The sequence below is a fragment of the Psittacula echo genome, assembly GCF_963264785.1.
Source record: "Psittacula echo genome assembly, chromosome: 6".
Lineage (NCBI taxonomy): Eukaryota > Metazoa > Chordata > Aves > Psittaciformes > Psittacidae > Psittacula > Psittacula echo.
In genome coordinates, this window is record NC_137743.1 from 56,938,564 (window position 1) to 56,957,718 (window position 19,155).

Genomic DNA, 19,155 nt, shown 5'->3' on the forward strand with positions numbered 1-19,155 from the left:
TGTACTTTCCTATCTGGTCTGGGTAGATACTCACTTGAGATGGAAATATGAGCTGGTTGAACTTCTTGCTCCAAATACTATTACCTGAATCCAGAGTGCCATCTGCCTTGTAAAATATTATTGTAAAATCTTATTTCAAAGAAACAGCTTAAAACAATTTCTAAAATGCAGAAATTCCATTTATTATATTGAGAATATAAATTGCAAGAAGTCTTGCAATGCATTCTCTTCACTGTAAGTACAATACAGTACACTGTTCTCCACAATAAGTTACATAAAGGCAAATTTTATGTACATATAAAAAGGATCACTGCCCGGAAGTATTTGCACAGCATATCTGCTATTCAGAAATCAACCATTTGTATCTTTAGTTGCCTTCAGAATTCTTGAAGCAAACTGAATTCATGAACAGGTCTTCACTACCTGGTTTGAGAAGAGTTTTCAACTCATTTCTAAATTCAGTGGAGACCATGCAAATGGTTTAACCACTGAATTAGCATTCTTAGCATTCAGTCTATAAACACATGTATTAAAAATGAGGCATGCCATATGGTAGCGTATAAAACAACATGGAGAAAAATCACGTGCCTGAATTTAAATTGCTTATGCATCCCAAAATACCCAAAAAGAAAGTAGCAAAGTAGTAGTGCCATTGTACAAGGCACTAATGAGCCCACAGCATAATTCTGCTTATGCATGCTTAAAATAAAGTGATCAAGTAAAAAAACAAACAAACAAAAAAAACCCCCCCAAAAAACCAACTCCCTAAAAACCCCCCACCAAAACCCAACTAAAATGCCCTCAAACTGAAAAAGTGAAGAATAAAGCTACTGAGATAATCAGTGGAATGGAGACCACGGTATGAGGAAAGACTGTAACAACACTTGCTTTTTCAGTCACAGAAACAGCTGACAGTACATGATGGCCTTTCCAAAAACATGTCAGGAAAATGCCAGAAAAAGAAAGCAAAGGACAATACTAGTATAATAGCAAATGAGCCTCTAATAAATTTATATGGGAATGAAAACATGGTTCCTCAACTTAAAGGATGAGATGTACACACAGGACCTTCGAATAAGGAGGAGTGGAGCCAAAAATCTTTAAACAAAGTAGTTTAATAGCATAGCTCAGTTCATAGAAGGGATTCTGTGATGTGGCATCTATTGTGGTAAAAGACCAGATCCAGAAATGCCCAACTGGAACAACGTTCCCAACTTGTCTGAGTTGGGAGACACGGAGACAAGAAGGTTGTGTCTGTTTTGCAGTGTGAAATTACATTATATGCTCTAAAATTCCACTTAAAGATTTTCATTCCTCTCCACCCATATGAATAACTCTATATTCAACCATGTGAATGTCTGTTAATACAGCAAATGCGGCACCAAGCCCTTGCTGTGAATCAGCAACCTGAACAGCTGACATACCAGTTGGCACATCCTGTACAACTTTCATGGTGAAAATCTTTTTCACACCTTTCTTGTTTCTACAATGGAGTGTAAGTATAGTGTCTTTCTAAAGTCACAGAGCAGTGAGCCATACAGACTGAAAATACTCAAGACAACACAAAAGATTATTTAATTCTTAAAATAATGCAAATATAAAAATTGAAATGTACCATGTGGAAAAGTGTCAAGCTATACATTCCACAGATTTTCCAATCCATACTCAAGTCTCTTTCCTTGAACTACATACACTTTCCAATTTATTTGAGGTGCTTGAACTTGCAAGATATCTAGGTAACAGCATAACAGTCAAAGAATTACTTGGAAAACAAATACAAGAACCAAAACCCCTTTAAACTCTTCTTCACTGAAAAAGAGAGGCACTGCATTGTTAAGCTGAATTAAGGCTGTAAAATGGTGCTGGTTCACTGTGAATATGAAATCATCAAAAGTCACAGGGTTGACATTTAACCCACTGCTTCGCTGTTAGTCCTGTAAGCCTGCTTACGGAGGTGAGTCTCGATCTCCTCCCTGAAGACCAGCATCCCAAGGTGCGAGTGAGAGGCCTCATTCATGGCTTTGGACTGGATACACATGCGATACTGCTCTGGAGTGAGTTCATCTGCACAATGCTTCTCATGCCAGAGGTGAAAGAGACCAGGGACTGGTGTCCTGATCACAATAAGGTCACCATGCAAGTACTTTCTGTAAAGGTGAACATCCTCACCGCCCCAGCCTTTCACTTCCAAGTCAAAACCCCCTATAAAAAACAGTATCAGAAAAAGTTATTTTGGCACACAGGCTAGATGGAAAGCAGAAACAGCAACCCTCCTTGTATAATGTATTACCAAATCTGGTGTGACATACCAGTAATTCTGGAACAATTAAATTTAACTTTATGCCAAACCATGCCAAATTGAAGGAGAGGAGCTTCAATCATACCACATCCTTTGTGGTGGAAACTGCCCAAGACACAGATCATGCACTGCTGGCTTCAGAAAGTCTCTTAGAACAGTGTCTTCATATCACATTATGCATGACATCTCATGTGACAGCTGCAGAAAACTGCATGCAAATCTCACTGGCTATGCTTTTGGGTTATTTTTAGCAATCAGAATAGATTTTAGCAGCTGAAAAATGAAGCAGTCATGCCTCATATAAAAGGCCCTTTCTAAACATGCCAGCAGCTACTCCATTGGTCACAACTAAAAAATCCAGACTAAGGAAAGGAACCTGTTCCACCATTTTAAGTTCTCTTGCCTTTCCAGAACTACAGTGTAAATGAACCCAAACTCATGCAGAATTTCAAAACTCATGAAGACTTCCTTTAGCATATACTTTACACATGGCAATATGACTGCTATCAGAAATCAGCCTGCATTCAAGCCATTTTACAGCGCACAGGGCTACATCATTACACCTTATAGCAGGCTGCCTTCAAGATGGTTTTCCAAATTTAAGCACACCTAGGTTGTTCTCAGTTTTAACAGCATGCCACAAGGGGGTGGTAAAGCATACTGCTAAAGACAACTCTTCAACTATTCAAGGTTATTTCAAAGAAAGACTTTGAATGCTTCCTATATATGTTAGTGGTTTGTTTGAGGGATGTTTTTCTTAAACTTGGTTAATTTGCTTCAGACAGGCAAAGTACAAGAAAATGAACGATTTTTAGAAGTTCTATAGTGAAATGTTGACACTAAAAAAACACTGTGACTTTTAACCAACACTCCTCAGATGGGACATGAAAATTTAAAAACATCCTATTTATCTCTTTGGTCAAACTTGTCAAGCAAACCTGACTGCTGCGCTTGGAAAATAGTAAACAATTACATTACTTTCCTATTAGCAGATAAGAACTGAGAGTTAATTTTTAAACACAATCTTTGTTTTTCATTTTCATCTTACCAACAGTCAAAAAGTCTGTCCGATATTGACAAGTCATCCCAAAGCCAAAATCCCGCCAGAAACCAGAATCCTTCTTGTGTACCTGCAATTATAAAACAGTTTCACTTTGAAATGCAAAGTACAATGAAGGAGATACATTGCACTTAATTTTGTAGAACACTAAGCTCTTCCAATCATTTGCTCAGCGCAGGATCCATCATATAACACTTCTAGCATTTCTGTGTAATGCACAGATGTAGGCTTCCTAATCTACCTGCTGTTCACCCTTTGCCATCTGATTCCAAATACTTTCTCTTATTGCAATTTTTATGTTTCCTTTCTGCCACCTCTATTTTCTGTATATCTGCTCAGACCAAGCAGTAAATTTTTGGTAGTCTATTGCCAAATCATTTGTTCCCAACACTCCAATTCCTACCTGGTTTCTAAGGCCACATTTGTCTCTTCTTGTTCTGATATGATGAGAAAAAGAAAAGTAAATTTTGTGACTACTTGAGGGCATATGTAAAACCTTCCCTCCTACTTTGACTAGAATCCTTGCAAGAAATACAGGGGTGAGCATTAGCATGGTTTTTTTTTTCCTTTTAGTAAGGCTATGTTGCATTCTCCTTTCTCTCCTCCAAACCTGTCTATGTCAAAGTCCCAGTTGCAAAACCCAATTTCATTTATGCAGTCTCTTCAAAGAGAGTCAGGCTGGACACTGACTTCGGCCATTCCATCTTCAGGCAACAAAGATCCAGAAATACAGCACTTCTTTCTGCTGAGCCCTGAATGATCCTTAAACCTATTCTCTTGAATGTTTGTGGGGTCTGTTTATTGTTTTGACTACGAAGTTCCCTAGAAGCAGTGTTTCTCATTCCAAAAGCAAGACGAAATTAGCAGTATAACAGCCAATGATTCTGGCAGATGTTGGATGGCAAAAGTAAAGAAACAATCTGCACAGGGTACAGCTGTCCACAGCACAAAAAGAAAAAAACAAATGACTAGACATCTTAGCCCACCTTGAGTTACATGGCACACTTCCTGCAACTATCATTTGGTATTTAGCAAAGAGTCCATACTGAGAGAAGCCTATCAAACATCATTCATAGGTTTTTGCCTTTCACCACTTTGCTGGAACTTAAGGTGAAAATTGCTGCCATGTTATGCCACTATCCTCATAAAATAGTGGCTTTCCAAGCCAGAATTAAACAATAGATCAGAACCACCAACTTCTTTTGACTAAAGCTTTTGGGGTTTGGTTTGTTTTTTTTTTTTTAATCTAGAGCTTCAAGTGCATCTAAGATTGAGGTTTTTTTCCTATTTGATAAGCTTTCCTTCCAAGTGCTTTGCCTATAAGGTGTTTAGATATGCACTGCCAAAGGTCATAAGATATGTCAGACTATTAAGTTACATTTAATTTTGTTTTGATACAAAGCATAGTTAATTTCTATTCAGAATAAATCACACTGCTTACCAATTGTTGCTCCACAGGGGCTGGTATATCTTGGTTGGCATAGACAATAGCAGGATTGTAAAGGCTGAATACCACAGGATAAAACACCTTTTTCCCTGGAAATGAAAAGGTAATTGTTACTCACTGTGGGCACACTTTCTGAAAGCAAAAGGAAACTAGAAATACTGTCTTTATTTAAAATACTAGCTATTAGCCATCAAAGGGAAAACAAGCAAATATAAGTTCTAGCTGCTAGGATTTAACATTTAGGTAGCCCATAACATCTAGTGGGGCAGAGCCCACAAGATTAGAAAAACTGGTGTACACAAGTTTATATATACTCTACACGTATACATTTATATATAGTTATACATACCTATATATGTATAAGATATTATACGTATATTACATATCACAGTGTCACAATAGATGTCTGAAAAATCCCTGCAATAATGTTATGCAGTAAAGATAAAAACCAAGTCCAAGTGATACCTTGCAAAGATTAGTTTTATGGGCTTGCCTCTTTGCACAAACATTTAAAAGCGTGTACAGCTAGGACATCCTGCAAGGGCATTAAACATCATGAGTATTCTGATTACGCTGTGACACCACTTCTATGCCTATTACAAAAGCCAGATAAATATTTTTCAAGGATCTCTTGCACTGCCAATACTTCAAAGGTATTGACCACATCCCACAAGAATACTCAGTATCCTGACTTGGGCATGAACTCTGAATGTGTGAGAAGCATTACAGATCTCACTTGAAGCAAAGGTGACAAACTGTCAGTATGAATTGTCAACCAGTCTCTCGAACTGCCTTCCCTATGAAAGCTCACAAGATGCTCCCCTCCAAAGTTTTTCCAATTTTTTATATAACTTGTTTCATCAAGCACAGAGACAGACAGAAATGAAAGAAAAAGCAAGAAACAGCATCCAAATATCTGGCTTATAGCAGAATTTCTTGCCTGTTTATTATGTGAAGAGGAAGTATCTATTCATTCCAAATTGACATCTGGAGAAAATGGTTTCTATGACAATTCCAGAATAAGAGTAAGCATTAAAAAAACCCAAAAAAAAGCCAAGCAAATGTTTGACAGGAGGTGGTCTTAACCAACAGTCTTGTTACCTCGAGAAAGCTTTATCCAGAAGCTGGTAGAACAAGCAGGCTTCATACAAACTTGAGAAAAATGGTCAGAAAATTTCAGAGCTTGGGATGTAAATGTGGAACATTAGCTTAATCTCTCTAAGGAGCATATTGTGTAGCTCTACTGAAACCCTTTCATACATGATGTGTCTTGGCCACGCAAGTGCGAGAAGACATAAACCAAACTTGTTAGAGATTTCAGTATAACAAAAATCCTCTTCCACTGCAAGTGCTACACTAAGTTTTGTTATACAAGTTTACATGCAGACCAATTGTTAAAGCAATTAAACTGACCAACTTTCTTTTAGACAGCCAAACCTTAAGAAAATTGTACTTCTTGTACAAAAAGGAAACATCTTCTTAAAACAAGCTACACTGAGACAAAATCTATTTCTCAATCTAAATACTACTGTCCTTTTTGTGCAGAGTATTTTTCATCTTCCCAGGTTCATAGTATTGAATAATCTCCACCATTAAAGCTAGTTTTCTATATGGTCAGTTTAAGCAAAACAAGGCAACAAGACTGGGTTACAGCAACTGTAAAGAAACATACCAGGTTCAGCATTTAAGCGACAACTATTGAGGAACTCAGCTGTGAAATAAACATCAACATCACAGAAGAACATCAGGACCTCTCCCTTTTCCCAGGCTCTGGCACCCACGTCAAGTCCTCGGCCTCGGTTAAATTCCTCTTTCAGAGAGACAAGTGTGTAATTGTGGAAGCTTGTTTCTCTAAAACAAAAAGAGAGCCAAATACAAAATAAACCTGGAGGTGGGGCAGAATGGATCATTTATACTTTCTCAGCCTTTTACAGTAATTTCATTCCAGAAATTAAAAATACCTAAACCAATTCTGTTATATCATCAGGATGAGGAAAAAAAACCTGTTCCAACAAACAACAAACCATTTTAAATGCCAATCAATATTGTTTGCGTTGACTGACATTGGATCAACACACTTACCTAGCTACAGATTCTAGGATGCCTTTTACTTCTGATAGCCCATCTTGTCCAAAATACACCACTGTGAGGTGAACACGCTTATCCTGATGAATACACACATCCCTGTGAGTACAAACATAAGCTGATATTAATAATTACTTGCAACACAACAGAAGCTTCAGGTGCTTAAAAGCTATTACATGTAAAAGTATTAGCAGATTTAAGTATTCTGGTTAGACTTCAACTAGCTTCTAAAGAAAACAAGGAAAAATGTTTTCCCTTTCCTTTCCCCATCTTTCCCATTTGAATCAGAAGGTTCCAATACTGTGTGTCTCATTCCAACACTGTGTGTCTCATTCCAACACCTTATTTTATAAACAGGAGCTCAAAAGCTGATGTAAACATGAAAATGATGTTCAAGATCATCTGTGTCCAGGCTCACAACAGCCCTGGAATTTGGTCTAGAAGTGCAATTTGAGAATCTCTTAAATCACTTTAGAACGAATGTTTTCTCCATATAGTAGGCTCAATTACAAGCACCCCAAGGCAGCTGTACACAATGTTGGAATCACTGGTTCTGAAAATTCATTTTGAGAAGGAAACAAAATACTGAAAACCAGCAATAAAGCTCACTATATAATCTCATGCACCTACCTAAAGTTTTGCATAAATTGTGCAAATGCCTCAGTTCTTCCAGCAAGAGGGACAATAATGTTAATGATTGATCTAGAAATATCGACTGTTTCACTCTTCACTTTCATGAGGGGTCCAAAAGGTCGGAACAAGGTGACATGCCTGTATTCCATGGCATCCATCTTCTTATAAAACAGCTCATACTGTGTCCCTTTATCTCTTTCTGTACGATAGTAACCTGAAGAATAAGTCACACAAGTAATTTGTAAAGTCAAAGATCCTAGCAATTGTATTTCAGACACACTGTTTTTCCGAAGAACTATAGAAGCAAATAAATAAACCTTTAGGGAAAAAGCTTCCGGGGTTTTCCTAAAAACAAACAATTTACAAACCATCAGCAATCACAGTAACTTTCTATCCTCCTAGACCAGATCTGAGAAACAGTCCCAAACAAGCTTCTGCTTCCCTTGCTTCTTAGAGACCACAACAGATTTTATCATTCTACATCAACTTCTCAGGCAGCATTAGTTTGGTCTTCCCAATAGAAAGGGAATTCAGCTATTTGATATTGAAAAGGATGGCTGAAATCTATTATTGCCTGCTCTTAAGCCCTTCAGTAAGGATCATCCCCAGAGCTAGTCCACAGTAAAAGTTGAGATCATCTGGCCAGCAATAAGCGTAACACAAGCTGTGGGCAGAACAAATGACATAGTAACTTGCTTGACAAAGCCTGCAAAATCTGAAATGTGATATCTAAAAAAAATTATGTGTGATAAATGCTGGAATGCTCTAAAATTGCTTTCATTGCTGACCATTAGCTACAGTACTTTCTCTGTGATAAATAAAGACAGTGGTGTTTCACTATAGTCACAGTCCTCTAAGGACATAGGCAGAAGTAACTGTAACACTGAGAAAACACCAGCAGTCCTCTATAAACAGGATTACCTACTTAGAGAAATTTTACTCTTAATGGGTTGGAAAGTCTATCCCATTCAGAATATGGGTCATTTAAGGACATCAAAGGAAGCAAGTTAATCATCAAGGAAGCAAGTTAAGCCAACAGCCTCTCTAATTTTACATCACAAAGCAAAAGACCAAGACTCATCTGTGGCACTGGCTCAACTGAGCTTTGTGTTGTTAATTCTGTATCCATACAAATCTGAGAGCAAGAGATGATGAGGGGAAAAGTAGTCCAACAGAACTGCCCTACATTCATCCCATCTCTGCTCTCCTCTCTCTCACCCACAAGGAAAAGGTGTATTATATACAAGAAACATAAGCTACGTTATGAACCAAAAAACTTCAATTTGAGCTGGCCAAAGAGACCAAAGAGACCTCACACCATGCAGCCAGCGTATCTTCATTCACTCATTCAGCAGGCCTGGACTGCCTCTTCTTCTGCAAAGCAGCCTCCAGAGCACCCAAAATCCTCTCCCAGGCTCCCACCAAAAGAAGGTGGCAGGGCACAGGATAGACAAACCGTTCTGGTGACACAAGGGGTTGTCTTCTGTGCTCAGCATACTGTCCTTATCTATATATACACATATACACACTGTGGTTATTGTCCGTTTTGCAACTGAAATCACGAGGGGTCAAGGTATGTGAAGGGAACAGTCCTCAAACTTAGAGCAGCTTTGTTTTGTCTGCCTTGAACTGCTTTGCCATTCACCTCTCTCTCTCTCTACTATCCCCAAGCAAGTATTCCTTCATGCTCCTTCCTCCCATTATTTTCTCATTCAACACCAGAAGCAAGGAATGCATACACCACCTTGCCCCAGCTTTTTTCCTCTATAACCCAGGCTCCATTTACAAAGAGTCTTTTCCCTAGATCTACCAAATTCCCCCCATGTTCCTCTGTCCAGCATCTCTCCCCAAACCAAATCCCATTTCATTCACTGATGTTCTCTCTTTCTGCCCCATCCTGTATCTGCCCAACTGCCACTCTTTCACAGCAAGCTCCCTATCCCACTCCTATATTCAGCTCTGTAATGCACCCTTTTTTACAGGCAAGCATGTGCACTGGCACACCTGATGGGATACATGGATGACCACTACGCAGGGTGTGTGGGAGATGCGTTGTAGCAGAACAAGCCAATGCCTTTACACTGAAAGTTAATGGTGTCTGAATGCAACTTTTCAACTTAAATGCTTTTTACCCTGTGAATAAAGTTTTGAAATGAACACTAAGAGAGAGAAATCCGTATTTATTCTTTTGTGAACACAAAGCTGCATAAAATATGCAACACATTTTAATGCTCAGCATGACAGTTTCAAATCAGTATTAATTACAAGTACTGAAAAGGGTGTTTCAAACAATGGAAGGACTTCCAATCAACAGTGTTGATTCTTAGAAGCATAAAAAGATCTTAAATCCCTCTCAACCCCTTTTCCACTCCAACCCTTTGTGCTGCATGGTCTAGCACTATACCTTGAAAACAGCTTCTTGGTTACTGAAGCAGCTGATGCCACCATGGCATTTATGCACCCTGCTTTCATGCAACACAACAAATACTTTGTACCAGTAATCCTGCATAAACTCACATTCAGTATTTCAGATTACATTCCTTTAGTATCTAATAGCTGTTTACAGATGAAAATACCATTTATAAGTGAAGTTTTAAAAAAGCATGTCACAGTTGTCAGTAGGTTATCTTTAATCAAAGGACAGGCTTAGATGTCAGTATGCAACAGAAGGCTGTAGCACAGAAGAAAAATTTGTAGATTGAAGTAACTTTAAAAAAACACCATTGCTGTTAGTTCATAAAGACCTTAATATGAATTTCAGTAGTGCATTGCCAACATGTAATTGCTAGGAGATTCCCAACTTTTGAATCTCAGCATCCTACCAGTGCCACACTTTTAAAATAGTATATGCTCTTCACTATGAGCTAACCTCCACAGGCAATCTACTAATTTGAATACTTTTGTGGGATTAAAGCTTCTACACACAGAAGCCAGAATTTAGAACAGCCAGAAAAAGAACCCACATCTGTTTTACTTCTTAGCATATTCAGGTTTTTAACACTTGGGACTGACTCATGTAATAAAACTTGCTATCTCACCTTCCAACTAGCATATGCTGGCTCCCATCCAAAACAAAGCTCTACAAGCAAAGAGGTAAAAAGCAGCAGAAATAATTTAACAGCTGTTATTCCTGGTCCATGAAGCGTTAGTCCCTTCTCAGAGTTCTGTTTTTCACCAAACAAATCTAGGAATTCTGGGAATCAATTACTATTAAAGCCAAAAAGCTGTTCTTCTATTGCCTTGAATACTATTATTTCTTTTACAACTACCACGAATGTTACCAAGAAAGTGTCTATGGAATTTAAGAGATGTCCCTTATTTCTGTATACTATAAGTGTCAGTTGAAGTTCCAGGACACTGGCCAGTTTCTGGTCTTATGCAGGTCATACTAAAGGGGATGTTCTGCATGATAAGCAGTCAAAACTGTTCTGTGGATGGCAGGGACTCTGGAAGTTTTGACTCTGAGCTTGTAGTGCTGGGATAAACAATCTTTTACATGCCAAGGATGGGTGGGAAGTTTTCCCTTGAGATTCAGACCTAAAGACAGTTTCTGGACTTTGCCCAGTTACAACTGGAAACACAGAAGCAAGAGAAATAGACCCAAACAAAAGCACTCGAATTCTGGCAGACATTCGATAACAAGACCTTCAGTAGAGATTAGCTAACTGACAATTAACTTCTGAAAATACGCTAATGCCTCTCTTTTCCAGATGTTAAACATCTAACCAATGGAAGAGCTTTTAACATCTTGATAAAATAAATGCATTACACTGGTAAATGTAACCCAAATAACCCAGTTACACTGATAGTAAAGTACAGATGTCCATGAAAGCTCCTCAATGAGCTTTGCATCACTATTCAAGATTTAATGTCCTAGGCTTCTGAAGAAAGGGGATGAGCAGAGTTAACAATATTATGCTCTTCCCATTTTATTTATCCTCTGTTTCTGAATATCAAATACTGATCTCAAAGAAGACTATTTTTAATCCAGGACTATCTTAGAATGCCCAATTCATCAATTAGGTTCACTGATTGTAGTCCTAGACCCCTTCATTTGTGAAAATATGTAATATTGCAACTTTTATTCTCTCTAGGGATACTCTTCATCCAAGGAGAACAGCATACTCCCGTTTCTCATATGCTTAGATCTAACGGAAATATTTTTTAAAAAAGCAACTTCAAAGTGTTTCTCAAACAGCAACTGCAGAACAAGACTTGTTTTTAATGTCAGATTTTTTTTGTTCTGTTAATATTAGAGTTTTGGAAGTTTCAGTTTGGTTTGCAGCAAAGCAAAAAAAGGCAACAATGCAGCAAACTGCCCTACAGAACTGAGAAACTTACTAATTTTCACCAGCAACGCAAGTCAATTAAGCCTTGTGAACACTAATTTTGAGCTTTCAGAAAGTATCTTTGTAGTTGTAATACATACTTGCAAATCTTTTTTTAACTTTGTATTATTGCTCAAAGCTTGCCAATAGCCACAATGTTACTGTGACAGCTCTGCCTAATCACAGCTCCAAAACAGATCAGGATCATTACTTTGTCTTGCAACACTAAAAAAATAACATCAGTTTGGATAACACCTGAACAGGCTGCTCACTCTTGTGGATACATCTTCCTGGCATCACTGGTAGAAGTCAGAATACCTTTATATGCAGACTACAGAGGCTGAGCATGCAGCAAAGCAGCTGTGTGAACAGTTGAATCAAGGGCACAAAATAAAAAAACAGAGCAGCAACAAGAAAGTTAGCACCCATCAGGATGCATTTTTGCCTATACTTTGTGGCCTAAGCAGTGCTAGAGATTCAAATACTGTGTATTATTGGGTAATTAAGTGTACTTTTTTAAAAAAAGTTTATTCAGACATTCACATTTATAGAACAGACAAATTTAAATATGGAGAAGGCAGATTAATTTTTAATTCATGTCATTATTCTTTGTTGTCACAAGTGACTCCAATATCGTTAAATCCTAAAATACAGGAAGAAAAACAATTCTTGATGCCTTTACAAATCCAGACAGTGGGCATCAGAGGCAATGTAAATGCTGGGGAAGAACTTCAGACATATTCAGTGGAGGTGAAGAGATACCATCAGGTAAAAATGCCTGTAAGAGATTCTAGACTTAAATAGCCACCAAATTCTCTGAGGATTTACTAATACACCTGAAAGTGCATAGCACAAAAGATGATATAGTTCAAGGTTTAGTCTAGTATTTCAAAAGTCTAGGAAAGAATAATTCCCAGAACCAAATATCATTTACCTACATGAAAATTTAGCCTGTTGAGGTAGGAAGATAGAACACTTCTACAATAAAAATGCCTATTTCTAGTTTAGCTTGTACTTGTGACATGGTTTTGTGGGTAAGTTTTGGTAGACAGGTATACACTAGTTTTGAGAAAAAAAGTCCTGCAACTCAGAACAAAAGCAAATCAGTCTACGTGAATGATGGTTATGTATGAACTAATGCAGTACCATGTTCTCTTTTGCCCCTCCCCCCCCCGAAAAAAACAGTCCACAAGTTTCTCAGCTTCCTGTTTTCCCGTTTCAAATTGCATAAAACTCTAGTCTTAGTCCTAAATGGCTCCTCACAAAATAATCTATTAGCAACTGGAAAAGACACAGAACTTAAACTATTTATCTCAAATCGTCTTTAACAAACTGTTTCTCTAAATAAGCAATGCTACTCCAGCAACAATTTAGTTGTGCTCATTGGAGAGTTACAGGACCTCTTGCAAGTTCAAGTAGATACACCAAGTCCACTGTGTAACTTGAAACTACCAGTTTATGACAGCTTAAGGGAACAGTGTTTTCAAACTAGAAAGGCATACGCTTTCCAACTAGACTTCCATCAAACAAGGATACACAAACTGACAAAGGAGATAGTACACTAGAGCTCAGTCACAGGGCTGCAGGGCAAAAGGCATGTAGATATCACTGCCAGTTGGTTCCATTTCTCACCTCTAAGTTTTGGAACAATACTGGGGGGAAAAGCGTTAATATTCCAAAACAGCCTTTTTTTTTTTTTTTTGCTGGCCTACTGTTTAAATTAACCAGTAGTATTCACACATACAGAAACATGAAATACCCAACAAAACCCACAACTTCTGTCTGGAAAAAAAAACAAAAAAAACCCAACAAAATCAACCAAACCAACAACCCACCCTGATACGTATTATTATGGTTAGTTGCCATAGTAATGCAACATGAGCAACACCCAACATGAGCAGCATCATAAAAATACTTTTTGTACAGTTCCTGTAACCCTATGCTTGAAGAGAATGCCATTCCAGCAGTTTGATTATCAAAAAAACCAGTTATCAATATACTGGTGTGAACAGAGGCAGGGGCATGAAGTACAATTTTAAGGTCCTAAATCTGCTTGCTCTTGTCCCTTGGAGGTCTGCAGTCATTATAGGCAGTGCACTAAGAAAAATAAACAGCTATTTCAGTAATGGTAAAAAGAAAAAATACATTAGAGTAACAGCAAAGAAAAAACAGCTGCACACTTAATATAGAAAGAAAACAATTAAAAGACTGCAAGGATGACTACCTCCAGACAAAATAATACGGCTTTCAGTAAAAACTGTACCAAGAGCCTAACACTGTATTGGTGTGTTATACAGACACAGCTGAGTGGATTCTATGCCCTGTTCCACCTTCTGGAATGAAGAAGAGTACTTGCATTAAACTTTAATCACAGTAGCTGTTAAAAGCACAGACTTTTTGTGCTACAGACCAATGACATCATTTCAGACTGAAAGAACTGATTATTTCAAGGCCAACGGTACTTTTCTCCAGCATGTTCGCTTAATAGTGCAGACATCAGTACTGCTGAGATCCAGAATCCCTTTTACAGTAACGCTTTTATAACATGCTCCAAACTTTGTGGGGCTTTTTTATGGCAGCATGAACTGTATTTAATACTGTAAATACAAAAAAAGAGATATGAGGACAGGTTTTAATTATCTCCATCAGCATTTTACTGTACCTTGAAAGCCCACTTCCGTAGAAATTATCACTAATGCATCTTTTAAGGGTGTCGCTAAGTGAAAATATAGCTTCTATATCTGCTTTTATAATAATGTGTCCTGTAATTAAACTTACAAGTACTGAGAGAGAACTGAAGAGAGAACAACAGAACAGTTCAAGGTAACGCAGCTTAGCAGACCTGTAACTCGTATACCATGAAGGACGCAAAGTTCTTCAGCTAACAAGACCAGAATACATAAGCCTATCAATGATCTCCCTCCGATATGTGTGTCAAATCTAAGACAGTCAGCAGCCTGAATATTAACTAAAAGTAGTATACAGGTAAGTGAAGAAAAACCCTGTAGCTTCATACTGACTGGCTTAACTATGCTGGAACAAGAGAAATTAATCAATTTCTCCCTCCTGCTGCCACCAGTTTCACTCAAAGTCTTTCAGCTATTTAGCATCATAAGCAGTTGTGTTACACTGACTTCAGCTACAAGCAATTATGAATGCCTCAGTATTTTAGGCAGATACAGCTGTATCCCGTACACTTCTTGTGGTGAACCCTTCTGAAATGGGTTTCTTGCTCCCTATTCAAAACACAAGATAATGAAGCAGTAATAGTTTCATCATTAGAAATAAAGGTTCTCAGTGTGTAACATCTGTTCAAGACTATATTCAAGCAGGTAAACTCCCTAAAAAATACAAATACCATTAAATGCCTGTTGTGACATTCTGTTATGGAGCTGGAAAGCTTTCAATAAACATACCTTCTATGAAATCATTTTCACTATACAGCTGCCTCTCTCCTACTCCATCATCTTCATCTTGTCCATCCTCTTCATCTGGATTATTGATGACTTCTAGGCCAGCCTCAATAACTTCCACCAATTCATCTCGCTTATCCTTTCTAACAGGTTTCTCTTCTGGATGCCGAGTGAGCCCCATTTCCAACTGAAATACTTTCATGGATGTAAAGCTTTCAAAAGGAATGACACCATATTCACTAGGCAGTTTAGCCCCCACGCTCACCTCAGCTTTGTCAATCTGTGAATGAAGAAATTCCAGGAGATCATTGGATGACTGTTCTTTGGTGCCCTGGTAGTTCATACCATTGACCCTTGGGCTCTTTTTTTCCTGCAGGGATTTCAATTTATCACTCATTTCCTGAAGCTCTTGCTTTAACTGGGCAATCTGACGTTTTAGACTGGTAGCTCTGTTTTGATAATGCTCTTCTTGCTCCTGCAAGAGAGCTTGATAGTATTCTTTACCCATGCTTTCACCTACGACACCAGGCAGAGATCCATTATCGTCTGTTTGTGGAGCACACTCCAGCAAATACATAAGCAAGACTAAACTGAATAGTAAAGCAAGGCCCACTAATAGCCAACGAGTCCTGGCTTGAATTACTAAGCCTCTTCTGGGCATTCTCATGTTACTACCACTTCCAATTCAAAAATATGACTTATCTGCTCATGCTTTTCAGGGAACATCACCCCAGTGTTCAAATCTTAGAAAGACAGAGAAAGTATGCCTGCAATAGTTACTACAAGTTTTGATAAAGTAGCTGATGTGCAGTTTTCAACCTTTGCCTTAATCAGGTGTCATTGCAGAGACATAAATCTGAAGTTCCTATGTCATCCATAACCATCAACTGTGAGCTTGGTTGACGCCATACAATTTGTTCAGGATTTCCTACCCCAAATGAAAAAGGCTGCAGAGGGTGAGGAAGATGCAAGACACCAGCAAGGAGTCATATTTCCATTTCCTATTTCAACCCTACTTGGATGGTTTTAGTCTATTTGAAGTTCAGTTAGCAAAGCCTGCAGAAGTAATTTCATAAGCTTTGAATCAACAGCAATTTTTCTCCCCATGTATGTAAGTGAGAGCAGTCTACAGCTTAGTAACAGTAATTTTCATTGAGTAGTCTGGCTTTTCCTCTGGCACTTGAGTATTTTATTCCACTTCCCCTCCTTTCCTTGGAATCTGCGGTTTGAGTCAGCAAAATGAAGTCAGAACCTAAAATTAAAAGAAAGGTGCATATTAGAGCTACAAAGCAGCCAGTCATCTGAAAACACATGAATAAAGTTGTAACACATGGATGCAAAGGATTGCTGGGGGAAAGAGTGGGAAAAAGAGAAAGAAAAACATTATCTCTTTCCACTGCATCACCCATCAGTGATTCCCTTTGACACAGTATCTGAGAAACAGCAATATAGACAGTCTAATGAAATACATTTTTCATAAAGCTAGCTAAAGCAGTAAGGGTTCTTCTAGTCTCATCAAATTTTATTTGTTTTACCTCCCCCATTCTTTCTTGGGTTTGATTTTTTTTGTTTTCCTCTGTGTGAAGAGAAAAAACACCATGCCCTTTCTACTCCTCTGAACTGAAAAAAATTCCAAGAACTGTTTTGAAGCAGCAGCAACAGAAGCTTGCATTTACATTTGCTTTTATTTTACGTAAATATCTTTTAGGAGATAATTATTTACTCATGAGTAAAGCTTTGCAGATTTAAATATCAAAGTCCACAGAAACAGCATTTCAGAATAAGTTAAATTCAAGAGAGATTCAAATTCAAACCCTAATTCCCAACTGATGGAAGGGAGCCTCAGACTACCCACTGTCTAATATTTCCACCTTTTGATTTGGTTAGGCTAGCATCAAGAAGCATTGACCATTTGCATGGGTCACCCTCTTACACTGCTGAGGCTTGGAGGAAAAGGCCATGGAAGAGAGACCACAGTAACACAAGAGGGGGATACCAAAAATCCTACTCAGCAACAACAGTCAGCTGAAGAGTTTATGGGCCTCTTCAGTGGCAGCATAAAGAGCTATAATTAAGCTCAATGCGTGTTAGTCTACTTTCTCACATTAATAAAATACTTAAGCTTACAACTTGGATGTATAAAATAAGTGAAGCTCATTAAAATTTATCCACTGATCTGTTAGCTGTACATTAATTTTGACTATGTTGCGTAACTTGCTTGTGCGAAGTTCTGGGACCTTGAATAACTTCAGTTTAGTTTCAGTATGCTTATGACATTAGAAAAAAGATTGCCCTCTATATGGGTTGGACAGGCTGTTATCTAACACCACCAAGCAGCCACAAACTCCATCTTCCTTTGTCCTTGTAAATAAGTCATGATGCCACGATGCACTTCATGTACTTGCAAACACCTTGCAACATTTCTCTCCAATTATGTCTTCCCTTGTGACATTTCTCCGTTCCCATCCAGCTTCCACCATCAGGATATTCTTTAGTGAGAACCATGTACCACATACCAGCAGTATCCTGATTTGCAAGGAAGCTCCCATAACAAGGCCTGAAAAGTTAAATAATTTATTCATACCACGAAACCCAATGCCTGTGATAGCAGACCCTAACTTTGCATACATGTCATGTACACTGAGTTTTGCAAGAGCTGCACACTTCAGAGTTGTCCATCTGAAGTCTACAAGACTACTTGAAGAAGTTACTAGTATTTCTGGTACTGAGGTCCCTGCCTACGACCCTGTCCACAAATAAAGTGGAAGCATTACGTAGAAATTCTTAATAGAGCAGCTAAAAGGCAATAGTTATTTGAAACTTCAGCTTTTTCAACCAATGTAAAGCTACTGGCCACGTTGGTACAAAATAAGTAAGTTCTATGAACTGAATTCTAGATGACATCCTTTAAAGTCCAAATAAGACAGAAGTTAGTCACTCCTCATTGCACAAACACAGCATTATATAAATGCAAGTTAAATGCCTATAATGGGTGATCAACATCAGATGTATCCTCAGACTACTGACCAGGGTCCAGATGTGGTGAGTCAAGTGAGACAAAAGAAAAAAACACCTTCAGGATAAAACCAGTTCAGAAATGATGAAAAAACCAGAAATGATGTCATACCATCCCAAACTTTCTTAAGTACCAAGTTGCCTACATGATGGGTTTTTTTCACATCTCTTCCTGAATGTTTGTTCTGTTAGACCACAAGAGGTGAAGCCACGATTACTTACATACAGAACCATATTTTTTTTTTAAACCTACATAAATTCGAGACTGTACTAAAGCCACTCCATGCATAAGCTAGCACATCTTAAGTCATTCAAGGCATACTGAGAAATGATCAAACTACCTGACTTGCATAAAATACTGACAAACTCAATTCCAACTATTTTTCATTGCACAGCCTGTCAACAACAGCAACATTTTTGCATTGCTTATACAGAAACACAGGTACCATGCAACTACAGAAATATTTTTTTCAAGTTATGAAGAGACACTTTTGGTACTGGGGACACGGTAGTAAAACAAGGCTGAGACTTACAGCCCAAAAGGACAAAGAAGAGCGCTTTGTGTTTTTCCTTTATCTCTCTCCTCACTTTTACAGGATAGTTAAAGAAAATGAAAGCATGTACTAGAAAGAAGAAGCTAGTATTTCAAGTTAAGACTGTCTTAAGAGATTATCTGGGTACCATGGTACATTTTGATAATGGCCAGTGCAGGCAGCTGTACACCATGGCCAGATTTGGTTCATCAGTGAACCTCTAACTTAAAGCCACCAAATCAGTCATGCAATCTCGCACCACCATGGGCTTTAAACAATCAGTAACTGTTGTTACATGATAAATAGACATCCCTGAAGGTGGATCATTAGCCTAGTAGGCCT

General features: G+C 38.2%; 1 protein-coding gene across 2 annotated transcripts in view; it reads right to left on the reverse strand.

The window, feature by feature from the left end:
- Window positions 1-275: 275 nt before the first annotated feature.
- The window catches only part of CSGALNACT2 (chondroitin sulfate N-acetylgalactosaminyltransferase 2), a 34,824-nt gene continuing 15,944 nt past the window's right edge, over window positions 276-19,155 (reverse strand). For both annotated transcript variants that reach the window (XM_080621802.1, XM_080621801.1), the window contains exons 2-8: window positions 15,269-16,517; window positions 7,522-7,738; window positions 6,889-6,990; window positions 6,479-6,657; window positions 4,801-4,895; window positions 3,348-3,429; window positions 276-2,202 (exon numbers count right to left, since the gene is read on the reverse strand). In XM_080621802.1, the coding sequence (XP_080477928.1) occupies window positions 1,910-2,202; window positions 3,348-3,429; window positions 4,801-4,895; window positions 6,479-6,657; window positions 6,889-6,990; window positions 7,522-7,738; window positions 15,269-15,932 (1,632 nt within the window). In that variant the 5' untranslated portion in view covers window positions 15,933-16,517 and the 3' untranslated portion in view covers window positions 276-1,909. The remainder of the gene's footprint in view (window positions 2,203-3,347; window positions 3,430-4,800; window positions 4,896-6,478; window positions 6,658-6,888; window positions 6,991-7,521; window positions 7,739-15,268; window positions 16,518-19,155) is intronic.